The following is a 21,232-nucleotide window of genomic DNA, read 5'->3' on the forward strand; positions in this document are numbered from 1 at the left end:
TAACTCTTTGGTTAAAGAGTAAGTACTGAAATGCTTATTACTATAGTGGTACAGTGTTCAGTCTGGCAATTCATCTGTCCCCTTCTTTCTTCAGCCCTCTAAGACCAATGATATGGAGCTGAGCAGTTGAGTATAGGAGGGAAAGATGCCCAGAGAGATGAACTGGAATGCTAAGTTTTAATTATAAACCAAGGATTCTTTGGTCAATCAGTATATTTTGACTAATATTTGATGTCTCAATTTGTTTTAAGTTGCTGGATGCAACTGGACGCAGGATATATTCAGAATGCATTTGAGATCAGATCACTCAGACCACATTCGGAGGTGGTCTGGACCACATGTGGACACATTCTTTAGCAGCGTGAACACAAATGCATCCTGGCCACATTGAAGGACTGCCTCCTCAACTAACGTCCTCTGACACAGTGTAATTAGTCCTGTCACAGTGTCATAATGAACTGAAAATATTTTACTATTTCTAATGGCTAAAGCCTTATTCCACTGTAGAGCTGCGCACAGCAAATTAATCACTCAAATGCTCTGTGCCACTCTCTCTCTCACTTGCTCTCTCACTCACTCACCCACATACACAGAAGCACATTGACTACAGACCTGTTTGTCTGATTGGCTATAAACAACACCACATATCTGTTTATTTGCATATGAAGTGGGGAAGTGAGATCCAATCACAAGTGGTCACTCGAGACACATGTGGAGAAGCATTTTGAAGCCATGTGTGTACAGGCGTACTTACAGCTGACCACTTGTGATCTCATCACTGAAGACGAATGTTATTACCAGGTCTGAACAGGGCTAAAAAGGTTGGAAACCACTGATTTAATCTTTAACAATGTATTGTATTTCATGATCTTACCATATGTTTTTTCTAAAGTAAAATTGTTCTCATTCTTTTAATGTTAAAGTCTTTATCTGAAAAGTAATTGGTAACTAAAGTTGTTGAAGAAATGGAGTAAAAGGTACAATATTTCCTTTGGAAAGGAAGTACGATATAACATAACATGAAATGGAAATACTCAAGAAATGTACCCAAAAATTGTACTTTTGGCAACAGCAACAACAGCAGTCCCTCCCTTCCCTCTTACCTCAGCTCCATGACACTGGTAACATTACCAGAGGGGAAAATCCTCCTGATGTAGTTGAAGTCTCCAACAAAGATACTGCCATCTGCTCCACAGGCCAGAGCCAGAGGTGCCAGCAACTTATTGCCCTCTGCCTGCCCATTACAGCTGGGGCAGGAGATGCTGCGGCGACGCCCATTTCCTAGAAGAGGTTGTTGAAATCCATTTTTACTGACTACAACAGTGGTTGTAGCGCCTTCCATATGAATTTTATCAGGCCAGGCTGTTGAACACTGTGGTGGGCCAAGCATTTATTTAACAAATTAAAGTCAAATAAAGACTTTAAAATGTGGGACAGATAAACTTAATTCCCTGAAGGGGCACTTCCAAATAGCATTAACCTCTGAAGATATTATGCACAATAATCCAAGCTCAGCAGTGCTAGGTAAAAAGAGCAAAGTACTGACACCATGTGTCAGACCAAAAGTAGGATCAGTGGTACCAAAGACTGAAGTGAGTAAGAACATGGACATTCCAAACTGGAAGAAACATAGGAAAAGCTGCAGTTCCTCTGATGGCCACTAGATCTTCTTAAAAGAAAATTGGTGAGGAACTACATACAGGCCTACATGTTAAATGCAAATGTCATTGTTTTGTTATTAAACCTGACAAACAGAACTAAAAATAATTAATGAAACAAGTATAATTCTAAAGATAAGAAATGTATTTTCATTCAAATGTGGCTACTGGCAAGTTCTTTTTTTTTTTTTTTTTTTTATCTATTCCAACGAGAGGTTAAAACAGACTCTCACTAATCAAAAGACTCTTGTCACAGTACTTCACAAATGCTTTCCTATCATTTATACAGTATAAATGATGGGAAGCATTTGTGCATTGTGTGGAACTACTGTGAATATACTTTTGTAGCTGCCAGAGAACAACCAGCACAGAGCTCTGGAGAGTATTTTCTCCTGGCTCCCATGATATTTGTGTGGCTCCCACATTTTAATCAGAGCATGTCAAACAAAATATCCAATCATTCTGCAATGACATGATCAGCACAGATTACAAAAGTTTAGGTCATAAAAGCTCAATCTGTACTTACCCATGATGCTGCTGATGACAGCGGGCTGCTGGGAAATGAAAATGTTCTCACCATTGCCCTTGTACAATATACCTAGTGTAGAGAAGATGTAAAGATGAGATACAGATATAAGAAGAGAATACATCCAGACTAATTCTGCTGTGCATTAAGATCTGTGTTGTGAGTGAGAGCATTTTATTACCACAACTGTCACATCGTATCGAACCAAGATATCACACAGACATTGTTCTTTTAATAAAAATTTGATTTGGTCCTGTCACTGGAGTTCACAAAGATCATATTATCTTAACTTGTTGAATGGACTGTGTTGCACATTTGAAAGTAAGGGAGGTGTGATGATGGTGGTGGATGTGTGTACATACCAGCCTTAAATTAAAAGTGTCCACACACTGGACACCAGCTCCCAAAAAATATGTATCACAATGAAAAATGCAACAATTCCACCCTACTCTGTCATTTGCCTGATTAAGACTAATAGCAACAAATTAATTTATTTATGCTTAAGCATATAACTTCAGTTTAATGCATGATGGCTCTGTGAACACATTTCTCTTTTTATTTACCTAGCATATATACCATAGTATGTTACAAGCAAGGCACCAGGATTTCAATTTTGTTAATGGTTAATACAGTTTTTTATTTATTGCTGTGTACTGTGTAGACAAATACATCTTCTATTTAAGGAATCACAGTTTTGTTTGGATCTAACTGGATTATTATTTGCACACTGTATGGAGAAAGAGAGGGGGGGGGGGGGGAGAGAGAGAGAGAGAGAGAGAGAGATATCAATTGCTGGGTGAGCTAGGTTGATTTTTAGCAGAAGAGAGAGTGGTGCACTGCACTGTCACAAGCTTGTCTCAACAGAAACGTCGTACCTACAGTTTTCTACGTCCTTCTAGTATCAATAGGAAAACATTTCCAGTGATGATAGACCCTGACTGCATCTGAGGTCTAAACCACATTCTAAACAAACTGAAAAGTAACGTGTTACTTAAGCAACAGAGAATGCTGGGTGAAAGGGTGAAAGGGTGAAATAAACAAATGGGCACGAAAACCAGATCCCTTATTCAGAATTTTCATAGACACACACACACACAGTCACTCAGTAACTCCAAACTTAAACTGAGTCACTAAACATGTTTACCACTGTACAAGACATGACATCAATCAGTTTACATTAAAATACAAACTTACTAGTTTGAAAATCTGTAATGTGCCAGTTTTATAAAACCATTACTATCAAATTCTCCATGGTTTAGGCTTTAGCATTATTAAAGAAAACAAAAACAACAGACAAACAAACAGGTTGCAAGGAAATAAAGAGAGAAAAATAATATTAACCTTCCTGTGTGTTTATTGTTGTCAGTCTCTATTTCTAATCCCCAATCTGTCTGTAAAATGGGCTGGTGTGATTGGTCCAGACTTCAAACATGATAGTAGCCCAATAAGTGTTCTCTTTTACTTTTTTAGAAAGTGAAACGTTTTTAAGTGTTTATTGTGTATTTAAATGTTCATCTCTGCAATCAAAAATAAAAGTTAAGCACATCTGGGTCATTTAGGATGGGCCATTTATACAAGTGGGTGGGCCCAGGGCCTTTAGGCCAACCCATAACTAAAGGCGGTCCCATGAGCAGCTTATACATTTATGTAATTTATTTCCATGGTGCATGGTGCTGGTGACTTACTATGGGTACGCCAACGCTCTGTGTCTGTCGCTCTGACTTCTCATGAGTCAGTAAGCTTTTAGGTTGGTATGCCTTTACAACCTGTTGTGCTGGTTAAACAGAACACAGCGTAAGCACCAAGGGTCTTCAAACCCTGAGTCTGAGGTAACTGATGGACAAATTTTAATGGATATATTTGACTAAGAACTGTCAATACCTGGCCCGGAGTGGCTGATTGGGAGGTATGGGAAGATTCCTAGTGGGTTGAACTGCTTGCGGGGACGAGGGAGGGTGAGATGGAGAGAGATCTGACGATCAACTCGGTGGAGCAGACTGCACACTGTGGCTCTGTGTCATCTCCCTCATTGTCTCACCAGATAACTACGTTCCATTCGGCTCTGTGGTTCCGTCCACACACAGTTTATGTGTTTGTATATTTATCATTGTTTAAACACTGAGGCTGTAATGGACTGTCTGACTAATTTTACATGAATAACAAAGTAAAAACAAAAACAATGGCTGAAAATCTCAGAGAAAAATAAGTTAAGATCCAAAAATTCCAGATGTTTGAAGTAGGCTAGTCATTGATCATGCAACAGTAACTGTGCAGGCTACAGACAGGAGGAGACTGGCATGGTGGGTTCAGGACCACAGCTCCCAGTACAGCTCCCAATGAGTCCAGGAATTTTATTAAAGAATGATCCAGTGATGGAAAAAGAAAATATGTCTGGTGTTGAATTTACTGCTGTACTGTTCAGTCTGAACTCTTATCTCTCACTCTCTATAGCTACAAACTTATACAGAGGAAAATAAAAATAAGAACCACAGTTTAATGTGCCAGTTGTTCTATATCAAGTATTGTTCTAGAAACCATCCTAATTCATCCTCTCTTTACTATATGATTCTTGTAAAGTGTGACATGGGCTACATGTGATGCCGTCTCCAGACAGGTTCTGGTTGGCCAGTCCAAGTCATTTATTTCCACTCCTTCCCTAAATATTAGAAAATACTAAGAAACACAGACACTTAAATGTTTTATCAGTAGCAGAAACAGGACCACAGCAGGCAGCATACGTCTAACTGTCTAATCTATTAACCAAGAATCTCTGTCTGTGTGTGTGTATGGCATTTTGATTTTGGGATGGTAAACACCCACTTCGTGACGGTTATCACTGTCACTGGGGCACGTCTCTGCTGCTGCCCACCATTTCTTTTAATACGGCTATGTGGAATCTAAATGTTAGGAACAGACTGACATTGCAGAGCGTTGTGTGAATGTAGAAGTGGACTTTTTCAGTGATCCTTAGCACTTTGAGCTTTTGCCCTCAGGGAGGCGCTGTAGACAAGTAAATGCCACCAGAAATGTACCAGGGATGATGAACACATAGTTTTCTTTGAATGCTACATTAATCTAGTTCTTCTCTCATTTGAACCTATCATATATATATTTTTTTGTATTTTTTAATACTGTGCTCTGTATGTACTGTCACTTACTCACCATTGTTCAATACAATCGCTTACCCTGTATTGTACTGTTATTAAACACTGTTCGCTTAAGCCAAAGATGATTATTCACGAACAAGTACAATTAAGTACCAACTACATAACTGATATCGAAGGGCTCTGTATGCCAACATGAAAACACTTTATCACAAAGGTGAAGCACAGTTGATTTGAGGCTACACTTCTGCCTCAGGCCTGGACAGCTCCACATCATCAAGAGGAAAATGAAATCCTGAGTTTATCCAGGTCTTCCACAATAATGTCAGGGTGTCTTTCTGACTGCTGAAGCTCAGGAGCAGCTGGGTGATGCAGCAGGACAATGACCCTAAACATCAAAGTAAAACTACTACACATTGACTTCAAATCATGATGTACTTGAGGAATGTGACGTAAAACACTCAAGGTTTTGCTCCACTGTAGAGACTAAAAATAGCAGCACATGAAAACATCAGATTTGTGTGGACCCATAATGAGTCTGTAATGTTTCTCTAACTGATGCATCAAATGAACAGAAATGCTATAGTTCCATCATGTTTTCACATGGTTTTCCATTGTTTGAGATGTGCCTAAATTATCTCATCTCTTTGCACCCTCTTCTTCTTCAGTGGTTTAATAACTGAAGAACTAGCTCATTTGCATAAATCTAATGGATGGTAACACTCATTCATTTGTAGCCAAGACGCACTGGAATTGATCAGTACTATGGCATCTTTGAAACATCTGTCATGTTTTTTCACCATATTCCTTCTATGATTTATGCATCAATAGGTTGTGATGGTAGAAGACCTATTTTATGTTACATGGTGCACATTTCAGAGGATTTTCTGACAGGACTACAATTGTTTTCCATTTCTGGAACTTTCAGCTGTGAACACGGTCAATTGTTATCAATGTTCAAATCCCATATCAGTTAGTTCCCTGTCTTTCTATCTCTATATCCTCTCCCTCTCCTTCCCTCTGTCCTCTGCTCCTTCTCTCTCTCTTTCATCTTTCCTTCCATTAGTATGTGTTGATTGATCAACAGAGGCCGAGCCAGCAGGTTCCACCCATGCTGTGCTGCAGTCTACACAGGCAACCAACTACTTGCCTGTCTGGGAAAAAGTGTGTGTGTGTGTGTGTTTGGTAGGGGGTGATATGCGAGAGAGAGATGGAGAGAGAGAGAGGGAGAGCAAGGCAAAACAGAAAGCGTGAGGGAAATCGAATGTTCCTGCTGTGTTAAAAGAGAGGGCAGAAAGGCTTTCTCACATGGCTCTGTATGTGTTTATATAAATGAGTATATTTAACTTTGATCTCAAAACTCTCAATCTCAAAACCTAGATGCTTACATTCTTACCACATCACCTACAGATAATGACACAATCTTGATCCAAAGACTTAGCACCAACGAGGTTAGATCTTACAAGATATCACATCTTTGGTAAAAGTTTAACTTGAAAGCTTCATAATTCAGTAACATTGCTGAAAGATAACAAACCTAAGATAACTGTTTTATCACTACTGTGAATCAGTTATAACTATCATGCTTGGAAAAATAATTAAGATTATGTGTTTTCAGCACCAGGTCTTCCACTTGTGAAAGAAGAAAAGACAAAATGGAAGAGAAGAGTCAGGCTGATCTTTGTCACTGAGCGCGTCCACCACTGATTTAAAAGACCAGTGTGTAGGATTCAGGGGGATCTATTGGCACAAATGGAACATTCATAATGTTTTAATAAGTGTCTAATCACCTTGAACTAAGAATTGTTTTTTGTTAGTAGTTTTATTAGTGTGTGTCTACATAGGGACTATGTAGATTATAACCACCTGTGCCACAAGAACTTCAGGTGTCATCAGCCAAACATCGACTAACAGTAACCAAGCAACAGCTAAAGGTCGACTTGATGTGTCGGGGCTCTAACACACACACAAACAGCACTCATGGCACACCAGAATCTGTAAAACACACAGATACACTCATGAACATGCTTACTGTATGCTAACAACTACTTTACTCTATGAGTATGGGTGTAATTGTGGCTCCTACATCTGTATCCTGTCATGCACACTATGCCACACATTCACACACAGAATAAACGAGTGTTAAAGGCAGACAAATAATATTCCACACACATCTACTGTATAATGCATGAAGCTATTGAGTAATGACTATAGATCCGAGGTCACTAATAGGCAGACCAAAGTCTGGACCAAGATGCCAACCCCGTGCAAACCTGGACCTATAACCTCTTAATTATTGAGAATCATTACATTTTGTGTTTTTATTTCAACTGGCGCAGCTTTTCCAGCCTATGCGGCTCTGGTTTGTGGGCCAGGAAACTCACAGACCAGTTGCATGCACTGTAAATCCCTCTCATGTGATCCTACTCAGCCAATCATTGCCACTTTAGTGAGATACACACACAGGGGAGAGAAGAGACAAGAGAAGTAAGTAGGGACAGGTGGGAGTGGGATATGAGAGGGAAAGAAAGAGAAAAGGAGGTGTTAAAGCTGTTCAGTTGCTGAGTTGTGTTGAGATTGTTTTACTATAAAATGTTCAAAACTGTAAAGGTGTGACATTGGAGTTAAAATCAAGAAAAGGGGAAACTTGAGCTACAGTTTTTATGTCATCTTCAAAATTTTAACATTTCATCAAAATCACCAAATCACCTATTACTCGAATCAGGAATATTGTCAAGATAAGATAATTTCTTTCATTCAGTGATACACAACATGCTTTTGTCTTCAGCCATTTAGATTACTGGAGCTCATCATTTGCTGGACTAACCCAGTAGTCTATCAACCTTCTCACAAGAACTAGAAAACATGAGCACACTCTCTCTTCATTGCACTCATAACCTGTGGTTTTCTGAACTGATTATAAAATTTTACTGTTTACTGTGGCTACAATAAGCAGCCTTGTCCCATTTTACATTACCAGTCTTCTCACCCTTTGACCCCTGCCTATTCTTGTAGATCTGCAGAACAGCTGTTGCTCTCAGTCCCCTGGGCAAAGGCTTTGAGTAACAGGGTGGGAGGGCATTTGCTGTTAGGGTTGCTGAACCATGGAATAACCTTCCTTTGAGAATAAGACAAGCTACCTGAGTGTCCTCTTTTAAATACTTATTCTTAAAAAGCTGTTTTTAATAAGAGCTTTCCTTTTTCTTTGATGCTTTTACTTTTATCTATTTTTCATAGTCTCTTATCTTTGTTTCCATTTCTTAACTGCATCCAACCTATTTTAATATGTAAATGCAGAGTGTATTTTCTTATGTCTGCAGTTTGTACAAAGCAGTTTGTAAACTTGTTTTTGAAAACTGGTATATAAATTGAGTTCAATATTAACATATCACAATGTCAAGTCATGCACACTGTGACGAGTGGTCACAAGTAGACTTGTATCACAAGTGTTTTTTATTGAGGTGTCACGAGTCATCAACCATTCATTAAAACACTGGAAGATGCCTTGCAGAAACATTTGTCGTGCTATCTGTTACAGTCATATAGAAGAACAAATATAACATAAGCATCTAATTTTCTCACACTGTGATGCTCTGAACTAATTAAGTGTTGGGATCTCAAGCCATGCATCCTGAAAGGAGCAAAGGAGAGGCCTGCATGCCCCTCCAAAAGCCTGAGTCTCAAACCATGCCTCCTGAAAAGAACAGAGGAGAGGACTCCATCTCCCTCCAAGCAACGGAGCCAAAACCACCCCCACAATTCACACCTATGTGTGAATTAGAGTTTGAAGGGAAACTCAGCACCGGCATTGGCCGAGGCCAGGCATTCCCAGCAGGGATCCCCGGTGATGTCACTCAGGTGATAAAAGTGGCGCTGCAACCCTCCTCCTTGCTCTTTACCATGCGTCGTAGTTGCTGCAACAGCTGTAACTCTGATCGCTAAAAGGAAGCACCACACAAACATTTGGACATTTTTGTCATAGGCCTTTAGTCTTCAACTCACTGGACGAGCCAACAGACTGTATACATTCGCTGAATGTACAGGATCTGAAGGAGACAGCCGGATCACGCCCGCTGATCTTTAACTTGCCTGCAGAAGGAAGAATTTTCCGTTGGAGGAAACGGACCACGTTTTCCCTCCACCGAGTTGACTCCGCTGTTTCTTCCATTGCCCCGAAGAACAACCGCCGTTATTCCTCACGGAACGAGATAACGGCCCCGCCAGCTTTCAGGACCACGCTGAAGCCGCAACGGCGGATCTCCACACATCCACTCAAAGTAAGAGGCTTGTGTCTGGGCAGATAATTAGTTAAGGTGCCATTTAGTATTATATCTATTTAGTATAAATTGAATCAGGACCGCTGCGTCCTATGCTGTTGTTGTTTGGTGATTAATATTATTCGTTGTTCTTATGGTTTACTGTTGTTTTATTGTTTAATGAACATTAGCCATTAGTATTGGCACATTCTGTGTTGCTCTGCTAAAACAGGACTTGCTATTGCTCTTCTGTTTATCTTGGGTGTCCAGAACGAAGCTGCAGCATCTGTACACTTCGGTGTCGCTGCACAGCCTCGCTACCGTGAGTGAGCCAGTGAACTCCTTCTATAACTGGTTAAAGGACCAGTATCAGGCTCGACGAGTGTTAACTCACCGCCCTGTTACTGTGTGGTGAAGAAAGAGTTTACTGGACCTAACACGTACGCACACACACACACACACACACACACACACACACATACATATACACGTGAAGCCCTTTGTGCTCGGATAGCGTGGCACAACCTGGACCACGTCCACGTCATCTTTCCACTGAAAGCACGTGAGAGGTCATACCTCGACTCCTTTGTCCCTCAGTCCTTTGTTAAATCTTGCGCCATCTTAGACTCCACCTACGTGGTCTTGGCTGCCATCTTCCCACAACCACACACGCACAGACACACCCACACACACACACACACACACCAACATGTACTCGTCCTGACACACACACATGAACGGACATACAAGCTTCCACATATCACATGCCTACCAGTTGCCTTGATTGTTAAATATAGTGTTAGTAGTTTAACGTAGCTGTAGTGAGGGTTTATTGATTTAAGGTAATATTGATTGCCATTGATGTTGCATTTGTTAATAAATTCTTCTTTTACTTGAAATAGTGATGCCTGTGATTATTTGTGCATGTGTACAGTGATAACAGCTGGTTGGGATGGTCAGCGCTCGAAATTCAACCTTCAGCGTTTACCTTATAAGTGCTAATATTTCCAATATTGACACTTATCAATAAATGCTTTTGAGACTAATATCATAGTTTCACTGTCAGTCCCTGGTTACAGGGTGGTGTCCCGATATTATTACATTTTAATAATAACTTAATGAATATTAATAATTACTTCGGTAATTATTAATGATTAACTGACAACCAAACATTTGCTCCTACTATCCCCAACATAAAGCTGGATAAGAGGAAAGGCTCTGACATAGCTATGGATGACTTTTTATAGTCTCTGCATATCCGTCAGTTATTTAAGCAGAATTAATTTTATCAGAGGTAGCAGACTGACATCGTCCTTCACTGCTTCTTTTAGAGCAAGTCAGTTACCTGCAGGTTACTTTGAAAAGGTGGTTTGTTTGTTTAATTTACTTGAGTCATTGATGTAAGGAAAGACTATAATGATGATGTAGGTTGTATTTTCTATGATTTTATGGATATTATTTTATTTTCTGTATTCAATATAATCCTTCATAACTTTTTTAGACTTGTTAGTTTGTAGGGTTTTTGTCAAAAACTGATCTACACTAGGGTTGAGCATGTTAAAACTTTCCAACCTGCCACCATCAGTCAAACAACCGTCTGTTGCCGATATATTCCGCAATCAGCGAATGCAATCATGGAAGAGCTGATTGTGGAAAAAAAACAAAAACAAACCCACCTGTTTGGGATTATTTTGGTTTTAAACCTGACACAACTGGCAAGCCAGGGGACCTAAACAAAGCAATCTGCCATCTTTGCAAATGTATATTGCCAGCAAAAGATTATACAGCTACCAATTTGCCTGAGCATTTGCGAATGCACCATGCTGCTGTAAGTTGTACAGACAGATTGAGCAGCTGTCCAACAGTACTTGAAAAAAAGTCAGATGGTGTCAGATATGGAAGCCTCCACTTGCAGTCTCCAAATGAACAAACAGGTGAGGATAACATGCTATTAGATGATCAGGGTGCACAACCACACATAAAGTTTTTGGTTTTGTTCTCAAATTTGATTTATGAATTGATGTTGCTTTTCTGAACCAATCAGGCAGCAATCTATAAAGATGGCTTAAATGTCATTCAGTCACTGCTCTATTTTGTGGAAGACAGAAATCAGTACTACAATAATGTGCATAATATGGCTAAACTCAAACTGTGGTTCCTAGTGCATACCTTGCTTTACAGGTTAATTATTTACTGAGTTGAATTTTGAAGGAGGCACCCTTAAATTAGCAAAATAAAATGACAAAAATCACCCAAATAAATCGCCATGGAAATCACATACACCCGGAAAACATCCTCACAGTGCATGCACCGGGAAGCAGATCTTGTCAACCCTCTGCCCCTGAAACACCTCCACAAACACACACAACGCACACGCACACTCGCTCACACGCACACACACTTTCATCCAGCCTTATCTGAGTTGCTCAGCAATTCAACTCACTACACACAGATCACACAAAACCAGCTGTGTGTGTGTCTGTGCATGTGTAAAGGTGTGGATAGTCCTCCACACACAAATCCAGTGCATCTCTTTTTCTCCCTCATTTTCCTCTCTCTTTTTATGTTTCTCTTATAAAATCCTGTTTATCTCATTTTGTCTCTGCCTCTTGACCCATGACCCATGTTTTTGCATTGTGGTTAACATGTCATGGATTTCTGATCATTTGTGCCAAATCCAAACTAATTCTGCTGACATTGGGTGAGAGGCAGAGTACACCCTGGGCAGGCTGCCAGTCTATCACAAGGCCGCCACATAGAGACAACCATTCACTCACATTAACGCCAATGGGCAAATTAGGGTCACAACTTATCCTAACCTGCATGTCTTTGGACTGTGGGAGGAAACTGGAGAGCCTAGAGGAAACCTGTACAGGAATGGGGCTTACCACTGCACCTCTGTACTGGATTCTAATCTAATGTATTCTAATCTAAGAAGAAACTGTGCTACAACAATAAATTTAATTAAATCCTTTGTCGTTATGCAGTTGCAAAAGGACTAAGGGCTAATTCACCTTATATACTTGTCAAATAAATTACTAGGGAGCAGAGGTATAGAAGCCTTTTTGTTTTGCTCATGGAAAGTGAATACATCTTTATTTCACAAAGATGGGACAAGATGTAGGCAAGACCAGGGCTTCAGAAGGATCTGGAACATCCCAGACTGACACTAGGATCTATTTTGTCACTAGGGAAACATGAAAGTGATTGTCCCTCTCCGTGCTCCAGGACCAACTGATTTATAAACTATATGCTGGACATGCCTCCCAGCTGCCTACCTGCCATCTGTAGATAAAAAGATAAAATTTAAATTTGAATATGAGACATGTAGAGTAAAGTAAAGTAAAGTAGCTGTTCTTCTCAATGGAAACATGACAACACACAACAAAATCATTGAAGAGTGTCTCACCATTAGCATGCATATAGCATGTTATTTCCAAATCTGGCACATAACCCCATCAACATCACTACTGTAGTCACTACTACAAGACAAACTTCAAAGAAAACACTACACAGTGTTTGATGATCTTTCTCTCTGTCTCTCTTTCTCTCTCTTTCTCATACACACACAAGATTATTCTGATGTTGACATACTGTGTTTTAGTCTCAAAGGAACAAAGATTGTATGTTGCAATTCTGTCCCTTCAAGACACAAAATCACACCTACAGAGACCAGATATGTATAGACAGAATATCACATATCACATATGCATTTTAAACACACGTACTGAATCAGGTGACAGGGTGTTGAAAGCCCAAGAGGACTGCCGGGAGAGAGGGATGAATAGCAATGTGATGGATGGGGTGACAGATAGAGGACAGTAAGGAAGGGAGGGAGGAAGAGGAGGGGTGGGGGGTTTATAAAGTCAAAGTGCCTCTAAAGCTGGAAACATGCATTTAAGTATGTATATATTCTTATATAACCCAGTTCTTGCAAGGTTGGATATCTGAATGTAATGAATCTATTTTCAGCCTTTTCAGATGTAGGTGATCAATATACAGTATAATTTTATTATTTTACTAGTAATTGAAGTGTAGGGTTGAAACAGGTTACATAGACTACATTGACAACACAGGACCCAAAATACAACCTCAACGCAACAAAATTAAGTTCACCTTTGACCACCTCAACAAATTCTAATAAACCTGTGATTTCCTATTAAGGTTAATTCTATGAACACAGTGTTGTTTATTAAACAGCGATGATGTGAAGATGATGAAGAAAACTCAGCTGACACCGTCTTGCTTGTATATAAAGAGGTTTATTACAAAGAAGTCCGGCATCAAATCAAGCACCATGGATTGCCTGAGAGAGGAGTCGAAGCCAATATGAATCTCCTCTGAATAACTGCTCTAACTCCCCGTCTATATAGGTTGGTTATCTTCATGAACCTAAGACAACGTATATGATCCATACCATAAAAGGACTCATTTTCAGAGAGACAGTCATCTCCCAAAGCACCTAGACCTAATACCAAAAAAGGCCACATATTCCTAAACAGAGCAGCACCCATCTCCCAGTGCATCCTCTGACCTGGGGCCCCTATCTAAACATACCAAACCCATAAAGTCACATATCCTATAGAACCTCAGATACTACAACAGCTTCCTCTGCGTGGGCCTGGGTGGTGTCTAAAGCATCATGGCTCCACATTTTAAAGTTATGCCTGAACAAGTAAGAAACCAGTTTGTGACACTTTGAACCATTAAGATGGGAGAGGGTACCATCGCTCCAAGTGGGCTCCTAAACATAAGCTGTAATACAGTGCAGTATACAGTTGCAGCGGATAGGAGGTACAGGTCATAGGACATTAACATCAGCAGTAAGTGGTACAATGAGGGATACATTATAACATGGTTGAGATTTTCCAACTTCTCGCAAATGTAATCTGATGTACCTTCAGGCTGCAATGTATAATATTCAGTCATCATATTTCAACCCTGAGTTATCTACCTTGTGGCAACTATACATTTCTACATGGTTCAAATTGTTGTTATTGCATTATATTATATTTTTTAAATTCTTCAATAATGTGGATGGCAGTCCTGCCAAGATGTTGTTTCTAAATCACAAACCAGTATGTCACAAACTATGATGGAATCACACCGGCTGTAATGCCCGTAAACATGAGGATGTTCCGACCCATAAGTCCTCAGCAGTTATTACTATATTGTTATGTGAGCAATCAATACTTATGGGCTCTAACCTATAAATATTGAGCACTTACATAATACTTGGTCTTAATTTTGATCTCACCTACGCACCTGTAAAGTTTAGTGGCTGTATGTTGCAGCTTGTGATGCCACAACTGTGACAAAAGTCTGTCTACAGACATATAGACACCTACCAAAGTCCACAGAACTGCCTCTGTGGTAGTTCCCACTACAGTAGGTGTCTCCATGACCACATTTTGCCATGATGACACAGACACAGACTCACAAGGTGAAAACAATACCAGCCCCATTGTCACGGCCAGTAATAAAGGATGATAATACGTGAATGCACTGCAAGACAAAAACAAGGAGGCAAAGCGAGGAGTGATGACATGGGGGAAGACAAGGACAAGAGATGAATGAGGGTCTGGAATGATGGTGTCTGACATGAGAAACCAAAACTGTGCATGTGTAAGAGAGAGAAAGATAGAGTGAGATAAAAGACCTTAAACACCAGTGGGCAGCTGGAACAAATCCAAGAGGCCAACAAGGAACACGCACGCACACACACGCAGACACACACACGCACGCACGCACGCACGCGCACACACACACACACACACACACACACACACAAACACACACACACACACTCTCTGCTCCGTCAACCAATGCCTGCATGACGACAATCAGTCTGACAACTGCTGAGATTAACATACTTTTAAACTGCTATTAGCTTTGTCCTCTTGCTCTTGGACACATAATTAACCAGTTAATGGTGTGGAGAGAGGTAGAGATAGAGGAAGAGAGAGAGAGAGAGCGAGAGAGAGAGAGAGAGAGAGAGAATGTGAGACTGATAGAGAGAGACTATGTGTGGTATTTTGAGCATGTTCACATTTCAGTGCAAAGAAAAGTCTGAACCTCAATTGTCACATATCAGCTTTGCAATAAGTTTTAGTAAATTAAGAAAACGATGATGAAACAGTATCATGTTTCATCATCTTGCAATGTGGATGCTATATGAGACTATGTTAACATGTAGCTACAGTTCAACACCGTAGGTTTTGTCACCTACCATTTTGTACATCCAGGATGTGATGTTTATCCAGGGTCCACCCTCCCATGTTGGAAGCATCCAGCTCGTAGCCTTGTAAAATGGCTGTTCTCTTCTCCCACAGGATGAGGTCCAGGCAAGACTCGTATTCAAACCCCACCGACACTGTTCAACACACACGGGGCAAGGCCAGTTAATCAACTCTTTTCTTTGACTGCACTTTCACTTTCAGTTCAAACCAAACAAAAGCAGGACAGCTTCTGTGATTCAGACCAAAGAAAACCTACAACAGGTTTGAAAACACAGTGAACCATGGAGTTAACCTGATCTGTCTGCTTCTTTAACATCCACTGACTCCTGCTCCTGGTCAGTTGTCAAACACACACACACACACACACACATACACACACACACACACACACACACACACACACACACACACACACACACACACACACACACACAGACACAGACACACACACACATGCACACACACAAACACAAACACATGGTTCAATCCACAACCATCATCTGAACATGGTAAAAATAGTTCACATCCTCAGTACATGACACCAGGTACCCCATTTTATTCATTTAATCATCAAGCATCTCTGCGTCTGTGCATTATTTTGTCTGACTATGATCATTATGGAGTATTATTAGCAGAAAAAGAAGATAACTCTGTTCTTTGAACCTGTAAGAACAAATATTTTTGGTCAGTTTGGGGCAGCGAAAATAACTGATATATCAATTCTGATTCTTTTCTTGCTGAATTCTCCACTATGTTCTCCAATAGCTATGTCTGTGTGTCATCAGATGGTTAAACTCTGAGCTGAAACTCACTGTGAAACTCCATAAAGCCACTTTATTTGGCTGTTCATTGCCAAGGACTGCAGACAGTAGATATGCTTTCACACCTTCCATGGCATAGATCATCTATATTATATACTGCTAATCATATGTCATGCCAATAAAGCTCATCTCAATTTGAATGATCTATCCTGCTGTGCCTGTTATAAATCAGTGTCTGGGCCTATGAGACCACCATTATATCACGCAGTCTCATGGTAACTGACTGACCACTCAGAGAACCTGCTACTTTGAACTCAGAGCAGCACACCCCACCTCACAGGTGGGACTGTGCAGTCACTGTGGTAGCCCTGCCAAGGTCCATGTCAAAACATGCTGGACCACATCTGATTATAACAAATTTATTTTGGTTTCATGTGACCAAAGGATGTGCTGCATCAGTTTAATCTTCTAGTTTTTTTTTCTTGGATGCTGTCCACAGAGGTTGAATTCATGCAATGTCCTTTGCACTATCTGATCAGTTACTAAAACACTCATTTCTATAGATAATCCTTGTGCCAAGTCAAAGACACTTACACTACTTTTTTTCAATGCAAGGTTGCATGAATCATGTGTCACATCATTTTCATGGATGGCCACTGCACCTTCTATCTTTGGTAGTATGGCTGTACTATCCACTGCTGCAGCTGTATTTTGGGTTTATGTTAAGTAGCCTACTGATGCTCTTGTGTCCTCCACCATCTTTGTGAAGTCTCACAATCTGGTTTCTTACTTATTCAGGCAGTTCCTTACCATGTGGAGCCATGTTGCATTAGACAATACCCAGGGCCATGCTGAGGAAGCTGTGGAGTTCACAGGTTATTTCATAATCACAATTAGAAATCACAGGTGTAATTAAATTTGTGGCAGTGATCACAGGTAAACTGACTTATGTTGAAGAGGTCACAAGTGTACTAACTTTCCTTCTGATGTTATACTTTGGGGCCTGTATTGTCAATGTAGTCTATCTTACTGGTTTGTTTTTAATTACATAATATCAAATACCCTACACTTCAACTTCAAAATAATACAGTTTTCCAAAATGACACAGCTTTGAATCAATTATCATTTTAGTGATATTGCACGTTGCTCTTTTGTTGGGTCTACTTTTTGTATTCTGTATGTATTGCACATGCTTCAGCATACAAAGTCATCTGTCACAACAACACTGGAGTGCACTCATAGATGCAGTGAAGCAGTTGCCTCTTGATGAATTCAAACTCTACATTTATGTCTCAGCTTTGATTTCAGCAGTTGCCAGGCATGCACTACAAATATTCTTGTGTCCTATTATATCTTATAGTTATCTTATTATAACTTATGAGTACCAATTTCAAAAGTGTTACAAAACATGGCAGTGAATTATGTTCAACCCATTAAGCTGTTTGACCATAAGTAATAACTCACTGAAAAGTATGTCTGCTGGACTTGTCCCTCGTAAAGGTGTCAGAGGGGTTTACCGTGCCCATTATGTGTTCCCTGTTAAAGGTTTTCTCCAGAACCTATTTGAACTTAGCTGTTTCCAGCTTTATATATGTTCAGGAGAAGTCACCATTGGAGAACACACACACACACACACACACACACACACACACACACACACACACACAGCCACTGTACATAGTATGTTGTCAAACCTTAATAGTCAGCGCAGACCAGTAGTTATTATGTGATGAATTGGTGCAATGTCATTTCTGTTTGCATTTTATCTCCACCTGTGTCGTACACTGTGTCTATTATCATCATTTCCGGTGATTCCAAAAGTGTCTTGTTACTTTCACCCCTGAGTTACAGAGAGGTTAACTGTTATGCTGATCTGCAATGCAACAGTATTTTTTCTACACTGTACTACAGACTAGAGCAGTGATTCTTGAACTTTTTTACATCAAAGACCCCTCAACTGACACAAATTAGACCACGGACCACATTTTGATAAGATTCTGTCCCAGGGCCACCATCTGGGCTCTAGAGGGTCCAGAAAGCAGGCTGAACAAACCCTGACTCTAAGCAGGTTGAACAAACCCTGAATTTTGAGTTGATGGAACTCTGACCCTGAGATAGGAAACTTTGAGTTTTCAATCAACTCTGAGTCTGGTCACTGTGAGTTAACCTTGTGCATGAGGAATATAAAAAGCCATCATCGATAGAGCACCAATTCAACGATTCACTATGGCAATGGGTAAATTAAGAGCAGAGCCTCCATTTTAATCCAGTGGAGCCAGAAAGATGAATGTGTGACATTAAAGCACAGTTATCTTTAAAAAAAAAAAAAACAACAGCAGGAGTGTAGAGTCTAAGCTGGAGAAAAGAGTCAATAAGTTCAAACTATTACATATTATTGTGTCGTCCACTAGACCACATTATTTAGCAGATTATTTACTTAATGGATGTTGTGCTGAAATCTACTGTTTGTTAGAATTAATGTTTAGATATATTTATCCAGCCGTGACATGATGTAGACAAGGTTCTGCAGCAGAAGATGAAAATATAGATGAAACATATCAGACAAAAGTTTATAGATCAATGATTGTAATCTCAGATTCTGACCCAGGAACAGCTTCATGAATGTGGTGATTTCAGTTGAAAAAGCAGAAAGTTAAAACTGAGAGCAAATTTTCACATGTCTACTTCACATTTAAAATGAGCCTAAGTGACTATTTTTCAACATGTTTTAAATGTAACTGAGGCGCTGTTAAAACACTTTCAGACTATCTGCAGCCTACATTCAAAAACTCATGTTTAAACTACATTTAGTCCAGTTTTAAAATATTTTTGTATTTCCAGCTGCACTACTGTCATCCCCACTCAGAAATATCACGTCTACAATATGATATGACAGCTTTAATAGGAATGTTCCATCACTGCCACCAATCACAACATGTGAAAAGATTATTCATTGATCCGACTCTTTTGTGTCTAAAGTTTCACACAGATTTTTTTTTATTGTAATGAATGCATGTAAATGTTTCAGAGCAGAATAACTGATTGAAAATCCGACAGTTGTCTGACTGTCTCAGTGTCATAAAGACAGACAGTGAATAGATTTTAATAGATTTTAATCTGAGCAGAGCCTCCATGCCTCCCTGTGAGAGCCTCCATGTGTAATATTTGAATGTAAGAGTTTGCTGTCTCTGTCCTGTCTCTGTCCTGATGCTGATGACTGACTGATCATAAACAAGGTAATGTTTAAAAACAATACAATTGTCAAGAATAACTCTTACATATTTTCAATAGTCAGCTGTCTGTGAGTATGTGTGAACAATGTAGCATGTCAGGGGGGCTGAAGCCTCTGCTAAACATAACTGAATTTAATGTAAGAAAAATGTACATAATTAATTTTGTATATTGTAACATATGTTTTCATTTTAGTTACAGAAACTTATGTTTCTGTCAGTGTACTCCTCATCTATAGTCACATTTATTTTAAATGCAAGGCACACACATGCATGCATGCACACATACTTTGCAGGAACTTTCGATGTAACGTTATTTCTGCGGCACAGTACAAGGAAAGGTCACACAGACAATGTAACTTAACGTTACTTTGCCTGGCAGCTAGCTGGGTATGAAATCACGTAATGTTAGCCTATCATTATCAACGTTAATATTTGACATGGCGGCAGGTCCGCATTAACTTAACTCAATTCACAATGACGAAGTGAGGAGCTGTAAAACCTGTTTCTGGTGCTGTGTTCACTTGATTGACATTTGACAATTATCCCTGCTTGACATTTGGGGGACTGAACCCAGGGCTATAATTGGCCGAACACTTCTTTTTCTCTTACTCAGCTGGCTAGACGCTGCTGCCCTCTGTTTTTAGACTCTAATGCTGCACTTGTACAATTGAACTCATAAGTGTCACCAGCTTTTTGCATTTAGCTACAGCACAAATTACACCAGCATACCTTGATGCAACAATGCGTACCTGCTACACAAAATGCGTACAGGTTGGCCGGTTTCCACCAAACTTACTGGAGCCAATCCCAGCTGATGTTGGGCGAGGGCAGGGTAAACCCTGGACAGGTCACCTGTCTATCACCGGGCTAACACATAGAGACAAACAACCTAACGTGCATGTGATTGGGAGGAAGCCTGAGTACCTGGAGAGAACATGCAAACTCCACACAGAAAGGCCCCAGGCCCACGGCTCAAACCCAGAACCTTCTTACTGTGAGGCGACAGCGCTAACCACTGCAACACCGTGACGCCCACTGCCCAACATGTTTGGGATTAATTTGAAGATTTTACCGTAGACGCAGAAGGTCCCTCTGTACATGGATAAGTTGTGCCTGCTTTAAGGTCGAATTTAAAAATTAAAATTGGTCCTGTTGTTGTTGACTTTGGAATAGTGTTCCACAAAGTCTCAAAGAGGCCAAACCAGTGCACCTTTTTAAAAAAAACAATCTGTTATTTTCTGTTTAGCTTTGCTATTAGCAGAAAACTCACCCACAGCCTCTGATAGTCCATAGACACGTTGGCCATAGGCATCTGTCTTGTCCCAGATAAAGGTGTAGGATAGGTTTGGTTGAGCAGGGAACCATTTCTGGAAGAGGCGACCCACCACTGCCACCATCAGGTGAACCTGGAGAAACAGCAACAGGCACAAAGGTTGCTAAATGGCAGTTCATGTT

General features: G+C 40.1%; 1 protein-coding gene across 6 annotated transcripts in view; it reads right to left on the bottom strand.

Annotated features, from left to right (window-relative positions):
* The window catches only part of tenm3 (teneurin transmembrane protein 3), a 310,851-nt gene that overhangs the window by 44,120 nt on the left and 245,499 nt on the right, over positions 1–21,232 (bottom strand). For all 6 annotated transcript variants that reach the window (XM_071504949.1, XM_071504948.1, XM_071504950.1 and 3 more), the window contains 4 exons: positions 21,048–21,183; positions 15,774–15,917; positions 2,185–2,256; positions 1,104–1,281 (listed from right to left, as the gene is read on the bottom strand). In XM_071504949.1, the coding sequence (XP_071361050.1) occupies positions 1,104–1,281; positions 2,185–2,256; positions 15,774–15,917; positions 21,048–21,183 (530 nt within the window). The remainder of the gene's footprint in view (positions 1–1,103; positions 1,282–2,184; positions 2,257–15,773; positions 15,918–21,047; positions 21,184–21,232) is intronic.

This window comes from Trachinotus anak, unplaced genomic scaffold (genome assembly GCF_046630095.1).
Source record: "Trachinotus anak isolate AG129_WGS33_773 ecotype Australia unplaced genomic scaffold, CSIRO_AGI_Tana_v1 ptg000019l, whole genome shotgun sequence".
Taxonomy (NCBI): domain Eukaryota; kingdom Metazoa; phylum Chordata; class Actinopteri; order Carangiformes; family Carangidae; genus Trachinotus; species Trachinotus anak.